This window comes from Rhizoctonia solani, chromosome 13, assembly GCF_016906535.1.
Source record: "Rhizoctonia solani chromosome 13, complete sequence".
Lineage (NCBI taxonomy): Eukaryota > Fungi > Basidiomycota > Agaricomycetes > Cantharellales > Ceratobasidiaceae > Rhizoctonia > Rhizoctonia solani.
Window position 1 is genome coordinate 991,609 of NC_057382.1, and position 21,405 is coordinate 1,013,013.

A 21,405-nucleotide genomic window follows, 5' to 3' on the forward strand; every position below is an offset into this window, starting at 1 on the left:
ATGCGCATCGAACCAACGTGTACGGAATCCTCGTGGTGTGTAGGCAAAAGTATCTCGGCGCGTACCTTGACAGATTTTCCGATAAACGCTCGGAGCCCGATTTGTCCTACGTGTTCCCGCGGAAAACACATCAAACAAAGCTGTGCAATTGCCGATTGGTCACAGCGTGGGATGGTTCATAAAGAGGCATCTGATCCCGGCCTGGTATATTGTCCCCCGCCTATCTTGGCTCAATCCCGAAACCATCAATAGCCCACGGAAGATAAAAGAGGGGAGCTCCCGGGTACCTCGATCCCTCTCAGATATTACGTTGGTTGATTGTAGGTGACGTCGATGACCCCACTCTCACTATTTATTGACCATTGACCCCCACAGTTTCGCTAAATTGACTTTGTTCGACCTCACACTTTGGTTTGTAGGTATGCAGCAGGATGAGTCTGTACCTTGACTGCTTCTTACTCGTTTGTACAGCCTTTTCCCCTGGTTTTTCTTTCAGTGATGATCCACATAAACTCGCTCCCCTCTGAGGTCCTGGCCCATATCTTTGAACTTGGGACTGCTTCACCAGAAAATGACTTTGGTCAAGAAAATTTCCCTTCGCTGGTCTCTCTTGTATGTCAATCATGGCGCACACTTGCTCTTGATACGCCTACATTATGGAACAACCTTACTCTCGACTCAAAGGAATTGCCTCCGTTTACAAAAACCCGGACATATATCACTCGCTCCAAGGGTACCCCGTTGAACGTTTATCTTGATTTCTCTTCTCGCGCACAACCAGACCTCGTGAAAGCAGTCCTGGACGTAATCCTACCCGAAATTGCGCGCTGGCGCCACCTCATCATTGTGGTGCCGAATTTTGACATTATGTACTCAGCAGTAGAAATGATAGGCGATGCATTCAAACCCTACAAAACCATGGCACCCAATCTCGAAGTTTTGAGGCTCTATGGGCCGCCCGAGTTCGACCCAACACAGCCCGAACCCCGCGATCTACCCCCGCCCATCTCCATCTTTGGACCCACTCATGTTGATCCGGACGACGAAGACGAGTTCGACCCTACTCCCCGCTTACGTGACGTTGTGTTTTGCGGGATACCCGTCAATTGGGGGACATTCCTTCCTTCCAACCTCGAACAACTACAACTTTCCCTTCATTCAGGATCTCGTCAGCCCACGTTCACCCAATTCGCGCGCCTCGTCACTGGGTCTCCCAAGTTACATACATTGATACTCAATGCCAGTGGTCCAACGATTCTACCTCACGGCCACACCGAGCCTTTGAGAGTAGATTTACCGTATCTCAAGTCCCTGACTCTGGATTGTTTCGATCCGGAGTACGTCGAACGTCTCCTGGCTCGCGTGTGCACGCCCTCGCTTGACGAACTTTCGCTGGCTGATGCTTCAGGTGATTCAAGTAGGGTGTTCGAAATGCTTGCTATTGGGCGGGGGTCGAACACCGACGCCGTTGGTCGTAGTGTAGGCGTAGGAGCCCATAATTGGGCAGCTCAAGCATCGACGCTATCTATGGTTGCTGGATCGACGTTATCTCTCAACGGTTATCTTGGGTCAACTTTCTCCGTAGTGGGCGCAGGATCGAGTGCCTCGATCGACAGCACCTCTTCTGCATCCTCGACTGCTGCCTTTCCTCGCCTTACCACCCTCAAAATTAGTTCGGTCGAATGCACCCCGGCCGCTTTCCGCCAGTTAGTTCGCGGTCTGCCTAACCTCACCAACGTGAAGTTAGATGCACGGGACGCGGACCCGGAAGTACTCTGCACTCTGGCAGAGACCGAGAGCGACAATGAGAGCGAAATCGACCCGGAAGATATGGTGCCGCCCCGTCCCACGTTCCATCCCACGTTTCCAAACATGAGGGGATCTGCTCTCGAACGCATTTGCCCACGCCTCCAAACTATCAGCTGCACAGGCGTTCCTGGTAGAGTGATCCGTGAGTTTGTGGCTCGACGAATCAAGGCTCGTGTGCCGATCCGCAAAGTGCGAGTGTGCGTTGCTTCTAGCGGCGATGGAGATGAGGAAAACCCTGAGCCTGCGGTAGAAGGTGGACACTGGTTGAGCGCCGAGGACCGAGAGTGGCTCGAACGACACGTTGAGCTTGAATTTTTTGATGAAGACGAAGAAGAAGATATTGACGGGGGTGCATGGTGGTCTACCTGGGATTAGGGGGCTGGTTCCCAAATTCTATTTTGGGCGAGCTGGGCGAGCTTGCTGAAGCCGATTTACCGGTGGTTGTGTATACGCAGGACGTTTTTGATCGATCTTTCGCCTTTTTGCTGTTGTGAATCCAAATTATCGCGCATGAAAAGTGCTTCCGCATTTGTATAGTAGCCATACACAAGGACATAAATGTATCATTTGACGTTCTGGACTAAGAGATAGGGTAAACATAAGCAATCTAGATATTCCGCTGGTTAGCCTGCCCATCACCTTTCATCTCACTAAGTGCATATATGCATAAACCTAATTTCGTGCTAGTACGTCTGGGTAAGATGAAGTCGCTCCGTACTGTCTAAGTTGACGAGTGGCTATGCCGTATGTATGCGTGATATTTCAGTCTATTACCTTTTTGAATCGACCACCCACCCAATCCCTGGTGTGCTCGCTCTATTGTAATACTGCATTTGCCACATGCCTTACGCACATCGATCATATGCCTCCCATTCATCACTTGAATCTTTAGCTCAATACGCAAACCAGAATAAGTTCAGCCTTGCGAACAGTGAAGTCTACTGTACTCATCCACCAACGTCGAGTAAGGACGAGTTTGGTTAGATCGTTGTTATAACACATGGCGGCAAATAGATCATCTGTACAGTTCATGGATGGTAGAAACATTTTTGAATCTTTGTTATATATCCGATTGGAGCTCTGCTCCTATACAGTCGACCGTTGCATCATGCTCATTCATGGGCTTTAGTCATATACCAAACTGTCTAAAACCAATGATATAGTGCCCTATTGGCCAGGCGGTGACAAACCCCTTCAAAAGGAGCATGGAACGAGCAAACAAGGATGGAGAGCCAACGGTAGCTACCATGTGTTAGCACTTGTTGGTGTTTGCTTGATCTAGGGTACAATCTTGACCCCGATGACAGATACCTCCCGCGTGTTCTTTGTGGGCGCGACTGGCTCCTACGTTAGTATCATTTTACTAGGTATGTGGCACTTACATGGCGTCACATTCGAGAGATAATGATGGTCCGATAATGTGATCAGGCTTCAGAAACCAGTTGATCGCTACTCCAAGAGCCAAGTAATGTTGTATAGGTTATGGTCTTGGGCATGAATTCACCAGCTGTTGACCGACTTCATGTCGAAATCCTTGCCCATATTTTCTGGCTGGTATACTCTTCGAACCACTACATTTCATCATCGCGTGAACATGAGGATGGACATCTTATAGAGATGGAATTCCCCAGACAATCCGAGACAATATCTCACGTATGCTCAACATGGCGACGCGTTGCTCTCGCCGAGCCATCTCTTTGGTCACACATGAGCATTCCTATTAATAGAAATGTCGACCAGCAGCTCCTCGCTTGCACTAAGGCCTACGCTCAACGGACATGTCACCATCCTCTCCAAATCCACTTATACTATAGAGAGAATATATGGATGGAACATCCCTTTCACGCGCACTTGGCCAAATATGGAAATATACGCAAACTCAAGTTTACAGAGGCCGTCGTTGCACCTATCGGCTCGCGGCTATTCGACATCTTTATGTTATATGATCGTCAGGTCCACTTCTCAGCCATAGAGCATTTTCTCACCAATTGTATAACTGGAACGCTCATAAACTACGTTACACGAGTGGGAATTCCGCGGGAGCAACTCTTCATCGGACCTAACAACTCCGAAACCTCACATGGCCTGGTCAACACTCTAGGCCTTCCCGAATCACAGCTGGAAAGCCAGTGGCGTTCCATGAAGTTCCTGGACGTTAGAGGATTATGTATACTCTGGACGAGTGGGCTATACCATGGTCTCGTAGACTTTCGACTAGGGAGCAACGTTTCCGAAATGACTGAACTTGAGTTGGTCGAAATTTTGAGAGTATGCCCAAACCTGCGTACACTTCATCTCATGAATCAGATACATATTCCACTCCTGCGCGGCTTTCCAGCTATAGAGGGAGTTCCTGTGACGCTCAAAGAGCTCGAGGTGCTGAATATTCAAGACTTGGAAGCATGGGGCATTGAAAATGGCGAGATTTTGCGGTGGATACAGCCTGGCTCTAGGCCTTTGCAGTTTACATATCTTGGAACATCAACAGAGGCTCTCGCACGATTTTTTGGACGCTCCAACGTGACAAAGTTCTTTCAGCGTGGGTGGGATTTAGGTACTCTACTTGAGGTGCTACGTATGGCTACCCGAATTCAGACACTGGTGCTCGATGCCTTCGAGTTCGAAGTTGACACTATCACAGCTCTGGTCCACCCGGTGAACGAAGAACAAATGATCATTGGTCCTGTTCCGGTCCGTATCGATCGACTGTACCTGTTTGGATTTGAGAAACTCGCGCTTGCTGATATCCAAGAGGCGATCAACCAGTTCTCAGTGAAGGAGCTGTTTCTTTGGAAGTGCCGTTTGCTGTGTCCGTCGAAAACTGGGCCGAAGATCTATGAGAACGTGGATAGTATTCGGGAGTGGCTATCCAGTATTGAGAATTGCCCTCTTGTCGAGTATCTCACTGGTGATACACAACCCATCGATCCTGAAAACTGGAAATAGATCAACTTCCTTAAATGGCGTTTTGCACCCTGTTGCATTTGTCTGCATATATTACCCCAATATATTTATGGACAGCTGGTTTTTCTGATTAGGAAGATTTACGAGTCCTTTAAGTGCAAAGGTGATGATCAAGGCAGGCAATTCCATGGGTAAAGGACCGGAAGATAGATTTATGTGCGTGAATGAGAGGAAAGCCTTCAGACGGATCCGCGCTACTCTCAGGGATCACGGCGCTAAAGCAGATTGGTCCCCCGATCCATCGTCATGATCACCCAACCTCACGGATCTTACCACATTCATTCAAAGGTCTTGGCCTTCCTGGAACTCCCGAAGCTTACTATCTTGTTCAAAATTCTATGTCTGGATCATAGATCAGGGCGTTCTTCCATCCTCAACTTCTAGCTATGCTTCTCCATCGGCGCCTATCATCTCGAGCATCCGATCGACTTTCCCCTTCTCTCGTCAACACCGCGATTCGAAGTGCCAATCCACAGTACAAGATCCGTCACTTCTCACAGGAGACCGCAGAAAAGATAAATCCAGCTTCAGAAAATACCAGCCGAGCGCTACAACCGACAGATCTACTTGAACTATACCGTGGTCTAGTCATACGAGGGGATATTAAACATGACGAAGAACAAGTTAGGACTGTAATGAGAGTGAGTCAAACGCAGCCTCGAGACATTTATACAATCGTTTATAGCCACTGGTCCATGGTTATTGACAGTGTGCGACAGCTCAGGCGACTGTCCAAGGCACTCGAAGGTTACATCCCCAACTTAATCTCCGGACACGCCGTCCCAGCCATCACTCCGCCAGGAACGAGTTGGTGGACTCCACATCATAAGCTCGAAGAGGAGAGCTCACTTCGCCCATCCAAGGAGTCAAAAGCTCTGCTCCGGAGGGTCGATATAGGGAAGGAGATGGAGGACCTCCCATTTCCGAAGGGTTGGTGAATTTATTTATCATACCCTCACATCAATAAATCGTGCCATCTCAGGACTAATTCTGACCGCTCCCCCTGGTCGAGGAAAAACATTCCTACTCGACCTTTGGTTTTCGTCGCTGCCTACCAAACACAAAGTCCGAAAACACTATAGTACACTTGTATTGGAAATGTACAGAGCTGTTTGGGAGGAAAGTCAGCACCGTGCGAAAGTCGCTCAAGCCCAACGTCACCTGGAGGCCCAAACTGGAATGAACAGGGTTAAATGGTCCGCCGAGCTCAAACAAAAATGGAAGTCCCTCTTTGAACGCGGGATCTGGGACCAACAACCAACCGTTGATACACCGGCTGGTACCACCACGCACATATCGCCCCTTCCGATCTCACAAATTCTCGCCGCACGCCTTTTATTACGGCAAGGGTGGCTGCTTCACATTGATGAACTTCAGCTACTCGATATTGGGAGCGCAACGATTTTATCTGATGTGCTTGCTCATTTTTGGAAGATGGGTGGTGTCGTAGTCGCTACCTCAAACAAGGTCCCCGGAGAGCTGTACAAGAACGGCTTAGGAGCAGAACGTGTTAAAGGATTTATTGCGGCTCTAGAAGCAAGGTGTGATGTCTTTACGGTCGGCGGTGGGCTTGATTGGAGAAGAGAAGAGGATGAAGACGAGATAGATGGAGCACGAGCCAGCGGGGAGGACAAACCGAAGCGGAATTGGTTCACTCGTGGACAACAAGCTGATTTTAATCGTATAGTTGGAGCCATTTTGCAGGATCGGCAACGTGAGTTCATCTAAGAAAACGTCGAATAGCGCCTAACCCACCGCAAATAGCGGTTCATACCACCTTGACCATTTTCTCGAGATCCTTTACCATTCTCAAGGCATATCCTCCAACTGTTACTTCTCCACCAGCCGCACAATTCGCATTTGACGAATTATGCAATACCGCCCTTGGTACAGCCGATTATGCAACACTCGCCTCGACGTTTCCTACTTTGATTATCACGGACATACCGATCTTGAAGCTTGCAACCAAGGATAGAGCAAGACGATTCATCTCTTTGATTGATGCCCTGTACGAGGCGCGAGTCAAGATTATTTGTATGGCCGAAGCCGAGATCGATGGAACATTCTTCCCCGAGGAATTGAGAGGCGAAGAGTTAGAAGGGAGAGATAATGAGCAAACAATGATGGAAGAGGCTCTCTCCGAAGGGAATATTGTCTATCGACCCAATGTCTCGACTTACCAACCTGTTGATCAAGATCCTCCTGCTGAACGGGACAATAAGAAGCCATCGCCAAGAACCTCGAGAAAAGAAGGACTTTCAATTAAAGAATTATCGATATTTACTGGCAAGTTTATACGCATATATTCATCCCCCCCTCTACCTATTTACCATGTGGTGCTTCCAGGTCAAGAAGAAAAGTTCGCATATTCTCGTGCAACCTCTCGTCTCGTCCAAATGACTTCACCCAAATACGCCGCGCAGGCAATATGGCAACCTTTAACCCGGGCACAACAGCCGTGGCACGTCGACACGCCGCCCTCTCGGCCGTCCGACTACAATCAGATTCCGACTTTTGCTACCGAGGATCAGGTGTTAGAGAAGGATTGGGCAGAAGAAGCGTCGTATGATGCCCGACGTAGTCGGAGGGGTCGTCCTGAGCCACCTCGATTGAGCGAAAACCATGCTTGGGGTGTGCGAGATGACTGGGGAAAGGGTGTAGGCGACTGGGGGAAGGGGAAACCCAGGCGGTGAACATATATTCTGAACCATCTCCAAGGTTGACAATTTGCATGTCTTTAGGCCTATTCAGGATAGAAAACAAGGCCAAGTTTGATGCATTCCCCTGTAGTCAATCCCCTTTAATTATGTTGGGGTCTGGTGATCTTAGCTTGCTTTCCCATTCAATCAGCGTGCACACGATCTTAAAACTCAAATATCAGCCCGGGCTGTCTGATGAACTCCAACAAAATACCAACACGCAGATGCATGAGGGAATCGTCTGAAATGTATATCCAGGTACGCGATTTTTTTAGCTACAACAAAAGCGAATATTGGTGTATTGACCTACCGCATATCAATTCATGCTTCAATTGGTGTGCACTTGATTTATACTTTGTCGGCTTTATGATCCAGGTGAAATTCTGCTCCGGCATAATTAGAGGTCATTAATTCACTCGATGGCGTGTTGGTTTATGTGAGCCTAGCTAGTAAGTTGTGTATGTGAGTATAATGTGGAGCTATAGATAAGGCTTCAGGCCATGCGATTTGCCGAAACATGCTGGATATGATACGACATTCCAATTGTAGTCTGGTCGAGTGATCTGAAAAAACGAGTCAAATAATTCGAGTGCGGCATGCGCAAAGAAACGTACCAGCTATATGCTCAGCGAGTTGATGTTTAGAGTCGACCTATGCTATAAGTACATTCCCAGCTAGACTTAAAGTAAGCAACGGAATGAAATGTGTGAGCTACTTTGGGATCATATACATGGCCCCCAACATCCAAGTTACTCAGTGCCAGACCGGGTCATAACTCCCTTTGACACTTTTCAACAATAGACACTATACTACGATACTCAACATTCTTGGCTCATGTGTAAAACCCTGGAGTATAAAGAGCGGAAAACATTTTTTTTTTTTAATTTGGGGGGTTGAGCTAGCATCTCTTTCCTTGAAGGTTTGTCACTATACCTACTGTGTAATATATGATACAAAAGGTCCTATATGCGCCATCTAAAAGCTCGAGTGCAAAGGCAAGCACTTTGTCTGCAAATAAACTTCATAAACCCGATTGTCTTTGTGCCCTCACCTCCCATTTACAATCCAAGAACCCCCAAACTACCAACCAAAGTAGGCTTATGTAACAGATCTTACCGAGTAAAACCCTTTTTATATAGAAACACTCAGAACTTGAAGGACTATAATACCCACACAAGTCTACACGGACAGCGGTGTGCACAAGTTACCCTCCAATGCATTACAAACCTTACTGCAGAACCGGGATTTGTTTGTCCCCAAGCTCACGTGACCTCCACACAGCAGTCACACAGCGCGAAAAATAAACTTTTTAACATCGCCATTGAACAAATACTCTGAATGTAATGTAATATACAACGTTGGCGGGCCATGACAGAACGGATAAAAAAACCATGACAAGGTACATTTCTAGTCTTATAAAAACGATAAAAGCAGCGCATCATCCTGTTTTAACGTGAGTAAAACAAAGCAAAACAAGACAGGAAAAAAAGAAACGTTGTGGGACGAGTCAGAAAATAAGAATCGATGGGCATGAGTGATATTTCGTAGAGAGTAGTGAAGAGCATGAATCAACGTTTAGGAGATGGGGGTTCGGATAGGGTGGATGGAATATGGGTTTGCTCGTAACTGATCAACTACTACGACTATGACTATTACTCTTCGATCTTCTTGACCAAAAGCATACAATGCTGTCCACCCGCACTCGCGTCCTGGACAAACCAATTGTCAACGTTCTTCCACACGATTCGTTTCGGTGTCTTTTGCTGCACAACGCTCTCTTCGTCGTCTTCCTCTTTGGTCAACCCAAGTTCGCACGATTGACCGTCGCCCCAGCTGTAGACATGTCCGGACTTCGAAACGGCAAGAGTATAGTCTGTTCCGACCGAGACGCGAACAATGGGTGTGCGTGGAGGGTATACCGACGCTTCGGCATAGGGTCCGACGTCTGGGTCGAGTTTGTCGGCGGTGGGAGGTGGGGGGAAAGGAACGAGGACAGGTTCGGACATGGCGAACTTGGCCTCTTCCTCATCGTCCGGGTTAACGATCGCCGGGTGGTCATCACCGATGCCCAATTGAGAGTCGGTCAAGGTTCCACAGGCGTAGACTCGGCCATCGGAGGTAACGAATACCGAATGATGGTTTCCACCGCTAGCTTGAACAACACGGGCGTCGTGGCCAAGAACGTCGGGGTGTAAGGCGGGTATAGGGGTAGGTTGAAGAATTTGATCTTCTTCGCCAGGGATACCACACTGGCGCTTGACGTTGAGTCCCCATGCATAGACAACACCCTTCTTGTCGATTGCGAAAGAGTGGTATGCACCGCATCCGATCGAAACAATATTGCGCAAGTGAAGTTTTTCAGGGAACAGGCCTGGGGGGAATTAATTTAGTTTATCGCGGCCGAGGATGTTTAAAGGAGACTGACCTCGCTTCTTGTGTCGTTCAAGAACCTTGCGACCGAGTTGGAATTGTTCGCCTGTGCCCCAGACATACACATGTCCAGTTTCCGTAAGTGCCAAGCAATGGTCCCCTCCACAGGCAATTTGAACAAAGACGTCCTTGGTGAGCGCTTCGAGTGTTGTGGGAAGGTACTGAATACGGGCAGAGCCGGGTCTGCCATCGAAACCAAAGGCTCCCTCATTCGACTGAAACAGGTTAGTTGGTTATCGGCAACCCGTAAAACGAAACGACTTACTCGGAAAGAACCCCAAGCGCGGAGTTGTCCGTTTGTGCCCAAGGCAAGGCTCACGTTGTTTCCAGCAGCGACCGAGACGGCGCGGAACTGTTCTTCGGCCAGGGTGTTAAGCACAGTTGGGGTGGATTCGGCAACGTCGCTGTCAATGGTCTTGGATGGGTCCTCAGGGTCGGGCCCCTCGACCAAACGCCCAAGCGCGCCATCGTCGTTGGTTCCCCAAGTCCAAACCTAACTCAAAAAATCAGAATCAAGCAACAATAAAAAAGATCCAACATACCTTGCCAGCCTCGTCAATCGCAAGGGTGTGCAAGCCTCCTGCGGCAAGAGATTCGACGCCAGCGCCTTCTCCACCTAATTTGCCCTCGTCCGAGGCCGTTTTGAAGAACTTTTGCATCCTCGGGCGAGGGTACTCGCCCGTAGCGTTAGGGCCCATGCCAAACTGCGACGAGTCTCCGTTGCCAAAGACCAAAATCTGGTAGGCGGGTCGAGGGTGCTCGGGAATAGCAGGAACCGAGTTGAGTGTGGTACCAGCCGGCTTGGGCTTGGGAGGCTGACCTCTCCTACGAGAGGAATTGGAGAGCAGACTGTCGGTTTTCTTGACGCCATTGACCTTTGGTTTGGGCGCTTCTGTCTCTGGCTCGGGCTGAGTCGACTCTTGGGCAGTCTCCTCCTTCTCCTTGGTGGCCTCTTCCTCAGCGGCAGTCTCCTCGGCAGCGGTCTCTTCAGCAGCAGTCTCCGCGGCAGTATCGGCCTTGGCCTTTTTGGTGGGTTTGGCAGGAGCGCTAGAGGCAGGCTCATCGTCAGGAGCACGTTTCCGGCCGCGTGTGGGAGCCTTCTTGGGCTCTGCGGCTGCCTTGGACGCAGCCCCCTTGCTAGTTCTGGGTGCAGTCTTCTTGGTAGTTGCCTTTTCGGCCTTTTCTACCTTTTCGGTTGCCGCAGCTTTGGTAGCAGACGCTCGAGGCTTCGAAGTCGTAGCCTTCTTTGTCTCCGTACTCGCAGCAGCAGCTTTCGTAGACGATTTAGGGCGGGCCATTGCGGCTGAAATACACTCGTTATGAGCTAATCGGTAGTGGTGGAGCCTAGTGAGGTCACTTACAAAAGGGAAACGAGCGAGTGGGGGAAAGGGGGATGGAAGACAGGTGTGAGTTCAAGTTCGATCTAATGCGAGATTTTGGGTCTGCACGGACCCTGAAGTTCAGGTGAAAACAACGTCACGTGTTTTCATCTTCATCTCGGACGAATCACACCCTCTGGTTCTTCCGATTGGACCTGGCCAGTGTCGTCATGCTGGAACACATGTCAACGTTGTTTCGCACGAGGTGCGACCAAGACTGAGTAATCTCTTTAAATTTATTATTATTATTTCTCTACATTGCCCGCCCATGACACCATTGGAAAAATTCGCATCTCCGAGTTATTTCGGATAGTTTGACTCGGTCCACGCGTCGCGTTATCACCGAAAAACGAGAGAACACGATAGTTGGCCTTGCCAGATCAGCCGGGCCGTTTATGCTGTACGGCATCGTACCAGAAATCAAATGCGTCAGTGGCAATCCTGTCTCACCCGTAAAGCACACAAACGCGTCCAATTGATGGGCTGTCCTAGCAACACACGCTCGAAACCTGTTTGATTCGAGCGTTTGTCTCTGTTCTTAGCGCCCGAATGAAGAGACTTTGCTCATTGTTACTCAGCTAATCGGCGATATCCGGCCTTGAGCTTCAGAAACTGAGTTGCTAACGAAAATGAGTCTGATTTCGTGTACATCGATCTTCCTTGTTCGGCGAGAGATTAATAACTCTGTTGACCAACTAAAACGGTTGAGATGACTCGTGATTGAAAGACAAGCATTTATTATAAATACAGGTTCGATACCCAAGCTGCAACGTTACACTTCAACTTCAGGGCATACATTCAATATTCGCAACGGATTCGTGTATCATCTTAACCTCTTCAACACAAAGCATAAACTCCCTAATTCATCGTAAATCCGAGCTCGTTCGCGATTCCATCAGTACTCACGAACGCTACGTTCACTTCATTGTACTGGACCCGGCTCTCGCTTCACCCCTAGTCGACTTTGAGTCTAAGATATTCACCCTTGGGTTCGATCCTGTGCACCATTCCGCCCGTAGCTTCATCCCATTCATGATCACTCGTGACGGCAGAAGTGTCAGCATAAAAGGCGAACAGAGTGGTATCGCCTAAAATAGGATCGGATGAATTAGCCTGAACATAGATAAAGAGTGCCCCCGAAAGTGTGACGAGCAGCTGCAAAACGGCCCAGAGATAGAGTCGTAGCATGTTAACGACTGCAAGAGATGCTGGCGGCGATACCGAATAACCTGACTCCAGAGATTCGCTGGCAATGCCCTCGTTCAAAGCCGCCCAAGACGCAGCATATGATCGAGTAAGAGTTCCGATCACCATATCGTCAAAAGTAGGCCACGAAGGAGCTACATCAAACGACTCCTTTTCTCCAAATATAGATGCTGTAACCAGTGGCATAATGCGCAAAGCTTCTCCAATCATCGATCCAGGTGAAGGTGAAGGGACATCATTAATCTTGAGTTGAACGATCCGATCAGATGAGATAGTACAGTTGTTGCAATTGACAACACCCGCCGTGTATGATACCCATGCAAACTTTAGGCATCGTTCACCCTGGAGGTAACCAGTGGCTAGTTTGCGTCCTTGGTAATCACTTATGGTGCAGTGACCTTTCCATCTGAACGACGCGTAAGGCACATATACCAGTAATCGTCGCTCAGAAACTACATTATGGATACGCCCTGCGTGATATATCAGGTATGATGTTGGGACCAGAGCCATTTGGCCTTTAATTAGGGGACAGAAGCTGCTCCCTGTAATATTCAATTTTGGACATATAACGCCGTCGACATTATATTGAGGATCTTTGTACTCTTCACTATCTTCTTCTAACCACTCGATTTTATGCACCGAGAAATAGGGTAATGCCACAGAGTCAATTCTAGTCCCAACTTCGAGTTCATTAAGCTGCAGAATGAAGCGCCTGATGGTAGAATTGTCGGAATCTCGCCCCCAAGTGAGTATGTTTCTGAATTTAGCGTGCTCAACGGCTGATTCAAGAAGAACACGTTCATGCCCTGCCACCATCCGATTCCACCGCCCATACTCGGTGTGTGGGATATAAACAGTATCGTCGCTCAAACGCCGATGAGGGTGGCTGGAGGACTCCCAAGTAATCGAGCCGGTAAGAATAGGAGCAGAAAATTGCACAGGGAGTGTAAGTGCTAGTATGATCCAGATTATAACAAAACTAGAATAGTTCGGAGACCTTGGGGCCGTCTGGATGGATGGTAGCATGATGCCGTAGGAAACCATGCTCCGTAAATCCCGATGTTTCAATCCGTGTTCGCGCATTAATATGAATGCACATCGCCAGCATAAAGAGCCAACCCAACACGCTGTAACTAAGCGCAAACCGGCCAAGGCGAAGGATAGGATGGTGGTGATATCGGATTGCAGAGGAGAGTAGTAAACCCATGGGACCTCGGTACCATTTCTTAGTTTCACCCATGGTCTCCGTTCATTGAAGTTGAAGTGGCGTCTTTGAACGTAGAGCCTCATAAAAAGGAAGATACCGAGGAGAAGAAGGAAGTGTAATAGTAGAGGCCAGACGCCTACAAGCCATATGTGTAAGCTTTTTCGTCGTGAATCGGTGATTTTTTTGGGTTGGTAAAGGGCATGAGGGATATCCGGGGGACTCGGGGACGAGCAAGGGGTTTTATCAGCATAATTGCGTGTAGTGAGAGGTGAGCTTGACATCCGTAGCTAATTGTTCTATCGTAGTCCTTTACTAGACACCGTCCTAGAATCAAGGGGGTTACCTGTATTTTCTTGTTTGAGTTGTGGTATAGACGTACTCAATCACAGGCATGTACATTGTCGAGATGGGGGCCACGAAATGTCAGGTTACACATCACGATAGAAAAGGAAATATCCCCGCCTGCAAACTGAGTCCGATGCCCTCCCATTGGAGGATAGGCTCGTTTACTTAAACTGAACAAGACCCGCTCCATTATGAGAATCCGATTTCAGAAGAGGGGAGGGAGGTTGGAATTTCGGTTAATCGGCTCAAGAACCCAAACGAGCGTTTATTTCCACCCTTTCAAAACGCGATATATTCTGAGTAGCCCTGTCCCTCATAGACTAAATTCTCACCAATCCTTGCTCAAACCATCGGTGGTATCCGGCCTCAAGTTTTAGGAACTGCGTTATCAACTACGATGACTGGGTTTGTGTACATGGAGCTTCCTTTTTCGGCTAGCTATAGCGCTAACGCCCTCAGCACGGTGTAAGGTTAACATGCTAAAAACAAGTATGCGTACTCAAGTAAAACCTGGGCTGTAAGAGAAATCAATATATACTAACTTTAGTCATCAAATCAAACCACTCTTAGTCTGATTCATGTTGAAGAAATTATACTCGAATTGTTGTTTTCAGGTCATATCATACTCAAAAAAGACGTCTTTCACCAACATACTAGATTTCAGGACTTTGTTACATTGGAGTAGCGCAAGATCCGGAGCGAATACGCAGTCAACCCTGGGAGTGACATTGCCACGTTGTGATTCAAAATTGATCTCTCATTATGAATACAGGCTCACTATCCAAACCGTAACGGTGTGCTACACTTCACAATCAGGGCATACATCCAACACTCGCAACAGATACGCGTGCCATCTCCGACTATTCAAAACAAAACCATAAACTCGCTAATTCATGGTCGATTCGAGTTCGTGCGTGATCCCACTGATACTCACAAATAATATATGCGCTCCATCGTGTTACTCCTAGTTCCCACCATGTCTCTACTCGACTTTAACTCTCAGGTATTCACCCTCGGACTCGATCCTGTGCACGATTCCGCGAGGTGAGTTAGGCAATGACGCCTATGGTATACTGATTTATCTGTTGGTTTTATACACAATAAAACCAGCCTTGAGCTCTAAGGGTACTCACGCCTCGCTTGCGTTGTTGTGGGAATGAGTCCAATGTATGTGACCCGACTGCCCGGACTTCCTGAATTATACAATGACTCGCACCAGAAAAGAAATCTTACCGGTACCAAGCTAATTCGGGCATATTACTAGTGTTATGCGCTTAACGCTGTTTTGCTGTTAGAGCCCCGATGAATACATATTCGGGCTGTGTAACTTTCAATCATACAGGATTGTACGCCCCTGGTATACTACCCAAGCTCTATGTAAAGCCTTTTGCCTCGATCGAATACTATGATACTGTGCCAATATGTCATTCGAGTTGGCCTGTCAGCCAACATACTTTGCCTCAGACTATCACTAAGGTGAATGCGTAAATTAAAACTACGATATTGTCACGAACAGTCATGGTGCTTCTATAGCATTTTGGAGATGTGAGAGATTCATATACGGATTCATCACCAAACATAAGGGATGATACGATAAGGAACTTCTTTTTTGTACTGTCTGTACGCCTCACCGATCTCTGCATTCTCTTCGATCACCTTCTCCTACTCACGTGTTCAGATCAGACTAATCAAGTGTATACAATACACCCACTTACCTCCATTGGCATTTTGATTGCGAAGGCAATCGAAGTAAGAACAAGGGCAGGTGCAAAAACCCAGTTCCAGAACATGGGCTATGTGGAATATGAGCCCCAGAATAAGTGATTTCCATCAAGCATATCGTACTTACAATAAGAATCAATTGTTCAGACATGGCAAGGCTGTCACGATTTCTCAGTTTATACAATTACGCTATTTTGTGGTGCTGCTTACAAGTATCCTGGGTGACGGACGAGAGCATATGGCCCAGTCTTCACAATCTTGGGCCGCTCACGAACCTAAGGAATTCAAATGAATATACACTCAAAACGAGTACGCATATACTTACCCCGATAGCTCCCCACTGCGAACCAAGATGCTTAAATGTAAGCCTGGCTCCATACACACCCACGAACGTTGCAGCACATGCACCGAGCCTCAAGCCAATGTATAGCTTGTTGCTCTCGATAGGAGGCAAACTAGTCTTGGACAGCCATCCCGGGACACGGAATCCCGTAAAAGGCAACGTGAATACAAATGCAGCAATAGGGACAAACAATCCCAAGCCATGAATGACTGAAATACTTTGGCCTTGCTTGCCAGGAGGCATCGCCTTGATCGCTCCCGCCTCCTTCTCAATTTGAGCCCGCTGGTGTGCGCTTGGGAGGCACCGATTGAACCAATAGATAATGGACGCCCAGCCGGCCGCATTGAGAGCCTGAGTCTGGGAAATGGAGATATGCAAACCTGCGATGTAGATGATCATGATCGAAATGCTTGGCTAGTTGGGTAGCTGGAAATGATGAGTGATGGCGAAACTACAACAGACATGACTCCACTTATATAGCCTGCTGAAGACCTCCTAACCTCCGCTATCCATAGCAGCTTTCGGGGCCACCTGGTTTTCCGGCCTCCGAGCTGAGGACCTTAGCGGTAGTGGTCGGCGCTTACTTGTCTAAGTTGGAGCTGATTGGATGGGATCATTGGCACGATTATTATGTAATGTCCACTTGCCTGCCCTTCGTTACTAAGTTGGAGCCAATTGTTGCACCGCTTTGTGTTGGTTACTTTACCTCTGATCAAGGCAAAGCTTCTTCCACTCCGAGTTCACCGTTCACCCTCACTTCTGATTCTATACACGTTTGTACTCCGGCGCCTTGCGTTACAAAGCCAAGGCAACAGGGTGCTCACCCCAATAGTGATGGATGGTCATACCTGCGGTATTTGAGCTAATAGAACTTTCCAGGAAACAATATCATAGATATGCGCCATCCGAAACAACCGACTTCCTTTATCCACAGCAGAACTTGGAACCACCAGACCCAAGCGTCATAATCGCGATTTGGGATATTTGACCGTGAATTATGTAATAGTCAGTACTGCCACCCATTGCCGGCTTGGCCGTGGTTGCGAATTCCATGTTTAGAACACAATTGTTCCCGGTTTAACCTGAATTTATCCACCACTGACACTCAGCTTACTCCTTTCTTGACTTACGACCCACATTAAATCCCACTTTCTTTGAGAATATCGTTGGTCTGGAACCTCGACACAACTAACGTCATCTCCTCGTGGTTACGTGCCCCACTTCCTATTTCAAGTCGAATCCACCCGACGACGCACTTTTTCGCTTCCGCTCCTTGCTCGTGTTGATAGCCAACCAACGACGACCATGTACAAGTCTCGGTTTTTGGTGCCTTTTCTCTTATTCTCAGGTAAGCCCCATTGTTCGGTCGCGTTTCAATTTTATTCATCTATAAAATTATGATTTACCAGCATGGGTACTATTACTACTCGTCTCGATCTCCCTCCCGATCATCAAGCCTATCTATATACTGGAAGTAGATGCTAAAGTTTCACCCAGCGTCCAGACAAGTATCGCGACCAGTATTCGATTCGGAGTATGGGGAATGTGCCTTGGATTCTACAGATTCGGGTATGTTAGCATGCGACAAGACGTGATTTCTTGGCTCAAATGACCGTACAGGCCCGACGGCGCAAGTTGGGACGATGCTGGCTCTTGCACGCCTCCAAGGCTAGGGTATACTGTCGACGATGCCATCTTGCAACTTACGTGAGTACCAGCGCCCGAATTCAGCGCGATATTAAAATTTGCATTTAGAGGACAGAAAGATCTTGCCAAAATTGCGCTTAAAGCTCTCATGGGTATCCTCATCTTGCATCCTATTGGTGAGACCATTTCCCTCTAGCGTTCTATATACAAAACCTGATGACCAACGGCGCAGCCTGTGGACTTGTGTTCCTCTCTCTCCTTGCGTCGCTCGTAACGACCTGGCACCCGGTCAGGGCTCTTAACGTGATATCCCTGATTGCTGTGATTCTCTCGGCCGTGGCGGCGACAATCGTTTTTGTCATTGACAGTGAGTTGATTCAAATTCTACGTATTGTGGGTCTAATCTGGCCTGCTAGTTGTTTTGATTCCGATCGCACGTCAAAAGGTCGAAGAAGCTACCAAGAACGCCCTCACCGTTGCGCTAGGAAATGGGGCTTGGATGACTTTGGGTGCTGTGGCTGCTTTGTGGTTGGGCGTGATCGGGGCCAGTGTGATTGCTTGCGGGTGCTTCGGATGTGGAAAGCGTCGGGGGTGAGTTCACTCCTTCTCAACTAGCTTACACCCGGAATTTGACGGTCTGTTTCCAGTCGTCGCGCAAAGAAGAACCAATATGGTGGTGCAGAAAAGTTGCACAGTCTGGACAATGGAAGCTCTGCGACTGCGACTGAGATGAGTCCTCGCCAGAGTGAGGGGCATAAGCAGCAGGGCCAGTACCAATATAGGTATCCTGGCGAGGCTTAAGTGTCCTCGTGTTTACCCTCTCTTTATTTACTCTGGACTCTCTTGAACTCGCGTCTTAATGTAGCTATAGGTTGTCCTCCTGTCCTCATACCCTTTCTTTTTGGTCTGGATTTTACACATTCCCTTTTTCTCTTCTTGCACACTAGTCCGCCTCTGGAGTATGGACATTTCACCGATATATACAGCGCATTGTTGATCTTTGACGACTTTTATGAGCCTACTTGAGTAGGCGCACTTCATGCTATATACATTTAATTAATATTATATGGACCTGTGGTTTATTTAGTTTACGATGTGTCGGCGCTTGACACGCGTGTCTGATCAAGCAAGATAGACTTGCTCTGGTCCACCATACTCGACTAATCACAATGAGCAATCAACCCATTTATTACAACAAGGTTGGCCGGCACATACCCTAGACTAAACGCGTAACTCATCATCCAAAGCTGTTCTCCAGTCCGAATATATTGAAACAGTACGCCTCTTCGCATGCCTGGCACCTATCAAACCTCTCACTCACTATAGGATACAGGAAATAAAGTCTCTCGGCGCGCCACTATTGCAGGTCCTCAGAATATCATACTAGGCGGAAAGACCGTTATAGCCAGCGGCGCAATCATTCGTGGAGATTTAAGACGAACTGGGACAGGGTCGGCGGTCGTTATTTCGCTAGGGAGGTACTGTCTGATCAGTGAGCAATGTATCATGAGGTGAGTTGCGCCTCCTTGTAGCCTTGGTGGACAATCTCATATGTGATCATTAGGCCGCCGTATAAGACCTATCGGGGTAATTTTAACTATTACCCTATGAAGATTGGCGATCATGTTCACATTGGTGCGGGCACCGTGGTGGAAGCTGCCACAATCGGAAACCACGTTGAGATTGGGAAAAACTGCGTGATTGTAAGATTGTCCGTTCCAATGGCCTTTTTACACTTACTCACCACCACCTAGGGCAAGTTCACTATAATCAAAGATTGCGCGAAAATCGATGATAATTCGATTGTACCGCCCAATACGGTTATTCCTGCGCTCGCGAGGTTTGGGGGCTCACCTGGTAAGTAATACTGAATTTGCACTTTGAATTCTTCATTAAATTTGTGATTTTTTTTTCTCAGCCCAATTTATTGAGGAACTTCCAGAGTCTACGATGGAGAATGTCGAGATTCATACCAAGGGATATTATTCGCGGTTTCAACCGCAGGAGCCTGCAGGCCACTAGTTGGTTATCTTATTCACTGTCTAGTATTACACGAATCTCGATTTCCAGTCCATTTATGGGTGGCAGAGCGTATTGATATCTCATAAGTAACTCAAAACTATCTTCTAGCCAGTGTAAATATGGAACGCTTAGGGTTGCACGGATGCTATTAAAATAGCGAAGAGAGGAGCACAGTTACCATTTATAAACCTTGGGTTCGGTGATATGTTTTCAACGACTAGCAAACCCACATGCGTCACAGATGATTTTATGGAACGATCTCGTAGATACCAATAATATTGGGTTATTTCCGCACTTTCGTTGGTATAACAACACAAGGATTGATAATTATGCTTCGTACAGGCCAGGAAACTGTTTGCTTGGGCCCAGCTAGGAGCCTATATGGATATATGGCACCCACCGACTGAAATTCTTTTCCCCGACCTTGTCCCGCAACTCTGCAACCGCGTAATGTAGCGCTTTGCCTGCTTCTCCGCTCCCAAGCTTTCCGTCCTTCATCAACCAACCATACACCTTGTCAGCTACTAGCGGTGCATCATCATCGTACACCGACCACATTGTGGCAATCACGCTCGAATACCCGGACATCAGCATACCTGATGCAAGATGAATAGCTTCGTCAGGTAGCTTCTCGTCGCCCGTCGCGGTTTGGCAAGCGGACAAGAATGCCAAACCTTTGTTCTTGAAGAATCTCCGGTTGATCGACTCTAGGTTCAGCGTGCCATTGTGCAGGAAGAATCCGCTTTCGGTTGGGTTCTGGACATTCTGATGGGCATGGCAGGCAAGATGGACCCAGTCGTGTTGCTCCATTGCATCGAGAACGGCCCCAGTGGTTGCTTGACTTCCCAACAGCTCCGAGTACTTGACTCTCCCTTTTAGATGTCCCGTTACACATTCAAGCTCTTTGACGGTACCTGGCAACCTCTGATGGCCTGGTGTAGCTTCTTGGCCAACAACGAGTACTCGCGAATCACGGTTCAGTGTGCCAAGAGATGAGCCGAGAAGAGCGGTGAGCGTAGGCGTGTAAGAGGATATGACATGATCGAATACTCGTGATTGCGGTTGGTTGTAATCCCCGGCAGCATGCAATGGTAGAAACGACACTGCGCCTGTCGGACACCATGTTATATGCGGCACGTTCTTCGCTGTCTCATCGGTATTTTTCTGCCAAGGCATCATGGTTAGTGTAGCTCGGGAGGCAGGTATGCAAACGAACCGTATATCCCAAGAAGTCTAGCACTGGCTTGACAATATCGTACCAGAGGTCCGACAGTATGTTTTCGAAGCCCAGTTCTTCCTCCTGCATTGGCCGGCGTTCAGCGCCGCGTTCACTCGATCGCCGGCTCCTGCTCGAGTTTTCCATTTCTAAACGAATTCGCTGAGCCTTCGTTCCAGTAAAGTTGGGGAGAGGGATGTGAGTAACGTTGACACGTCCAGGTACGATCAAAAGTGCATCGCAATTATTTTCCTCGCAGTTGATAACGACAACCGGTCCGTTTCTTGCAGCTTGGGCAAGATCAATCGAATTTGGTGGCATGAGAAAATTCCCAAATCCTGGTAATTTGCGTGCCTGAACTAGTAGATCCGTATATTCCCTTGCCAGACGATGGCGATGCTCTGCTGTGTCTATAG

The 21,405-nt window shown here is 48.0% G+C and overlaps 8 protein-coding genes across 8 annotated transcripts; 4 read left to right on the forward strand and 4 right to left on the reverse strand.

The window, feature by feature from the left end:
- Positions 1-498: 498 nt before the first annotated feature.
- On the forward strand, positions 499-2,184 carry RhiXN_07156 (F-box-like protein; the record flags this gene model as incomplete). The annotated part of the gene is made up of 1 exon (XM_043326972.1): positions 499-2,184. The coding sequence occupies one exon, from the start codon at positions 499-501 to the stop codon at positions 2,182-2,184; it is 1,686 nt and encodes a 561-aa protein (XP_043185444.1).
- A 1,119-nt stretch (positions 2,185-3,303) lies between these two features.
- RhiXN_07157 (ATPase) lies at positions 3,304-4,755 on the forward strand (the record flags this gene model as incomplete). Its single annotated transcript, XM_043326973.1, has 1 exon — positions 3,304-4,755. One exon carries the CDS (start codon positions 3,304-3,306, stop codon positions 4,753-4,755), a length of 1,452 nt encoding a protein of 483 aa, XP_043185445.1.
- A 404-nt stretch (positions 4,756-5,159) lies between these two features.
- RhiXN_07158 (ATPase) lies at positions 5,160-7,466 on the forward strand (the record flags this gene model as incomplete). Its single annotated transcript, XM_043326974.1, has 4 exons — positions 5,160-5,414; positions 5,493-5,703; positions 5,756-6,487; positions 6,538-7,466. 4 exons carry the CDS (start codon positions 5,160-5,162, stop codon positions 7,464-7,466), a joined length of 2,127 nt encoding a protein of 708 aa, XP_043185446.1.
- A 1,658-nt stretch (positions 7,467-9,124) lies between these two features.
- RhiXN_07159 (poly(A)+ RNA export protein) lies at positions 9,125-11,200 on the reverse strand (the record flags this gene model as incomplete). The annotated part of the gene is made up of 4 exons (XM_043326975.1): positions 9,125-9,843; positions 9,898-10,117; positions 10,168-10,395; positions 10,445-11,200. 4 exons carry the CDS (start codon positions 11,198-11,200, stop codon positions 9,125-9,127), a joined length of 1,923 nt encoding a protein of 640 aa, XP_043185447.1.
- Positions 11,201-12,235: 1,035 nt separating this feature from the next.
- RhiXN_07160 (uncharacterized protein) lies at positions 12,236-13,975 on the reverse strand (the record flags this gene model as incomplete). The annotated part of the gene is made up of 1 exon (XM_043326976.1): positions 12,236-13,975. One exon carries the CDS (start codon positions 13,973-13,975, stop codon positions 12,236-12,238), a length of 1,740 nt encoding a protein of 579 aa, XP_043185448.1.
- A 1,633-nt stretch (positions 13,976-15,608) lies between these two features.
- RhiXN_07161 (isoprenylcysteine carboxyl methyltransferase) lies at positions 15,609-16,503 on the reverse strand (the record flags this gene model as incomplete). The annotated part of the gene is made up of 5 exons (XM_043326977.1): positions 15,609-15,701; positions 15,755-15,832; positions 15,889-15,919; positions 15,972-16,036; positions 16,087-16,503. 5 exons carry the CDS (start codon positions 16,501-16,503, stop codon positions 15,609-15,611), a joined length of 684 nt encoding a protein of 227 aa, XP_043185449.1.
- A 1,144-nt stretch (positions 16,504-17,647) lies between these two features.
- On the forward strand, positions 17,648-19,773 carry RhiXN_07162 (dynactin subunit 5; the record flags this gene model as incomplete). The annotated part of the gene is made up of 10 exons (XM_043326978.1): positions 17,648-17,673; positions 17,725-17,811; positions 17,860-17,927; positions 17,984-18,118; positions 18,168-18,342; positions 18,399-18,496; positions 19,085-19,262; positions 19,316-19,454; positions 19,506-19,608; positions 19,670-19,773. The coding sequence occupies 10 exons, from the start codon at positions 17,648-17,650 to the stop codon at positions 19,771-19,773; spliced, it is 1,113 nt and encodes a 370-aa protein (XP_043185450.1).
- Positions 19,774-20,142: 369 nt separating this feature from the next.
- RhiXN_07163 (CHAT domain protein) lies at positions 20,143-21,310 on the reverse strand (the record flags this gene model as incomplete). The annotated part of the gene is made up of 2 exons (XM_043326979.1): positions 20,143-20,937; positions 20,990-21,310. The coding sequence occupies 2 exons, from the start codon at positions 21,308-21,310 to the stop codon at positions 20,143-20,145; spliced, it is 1,116 nt and encodes a 371-aa protein (XP_043185451.1).
- Positions 21,311-21,405: the final 95 nt, after the last annotated feature.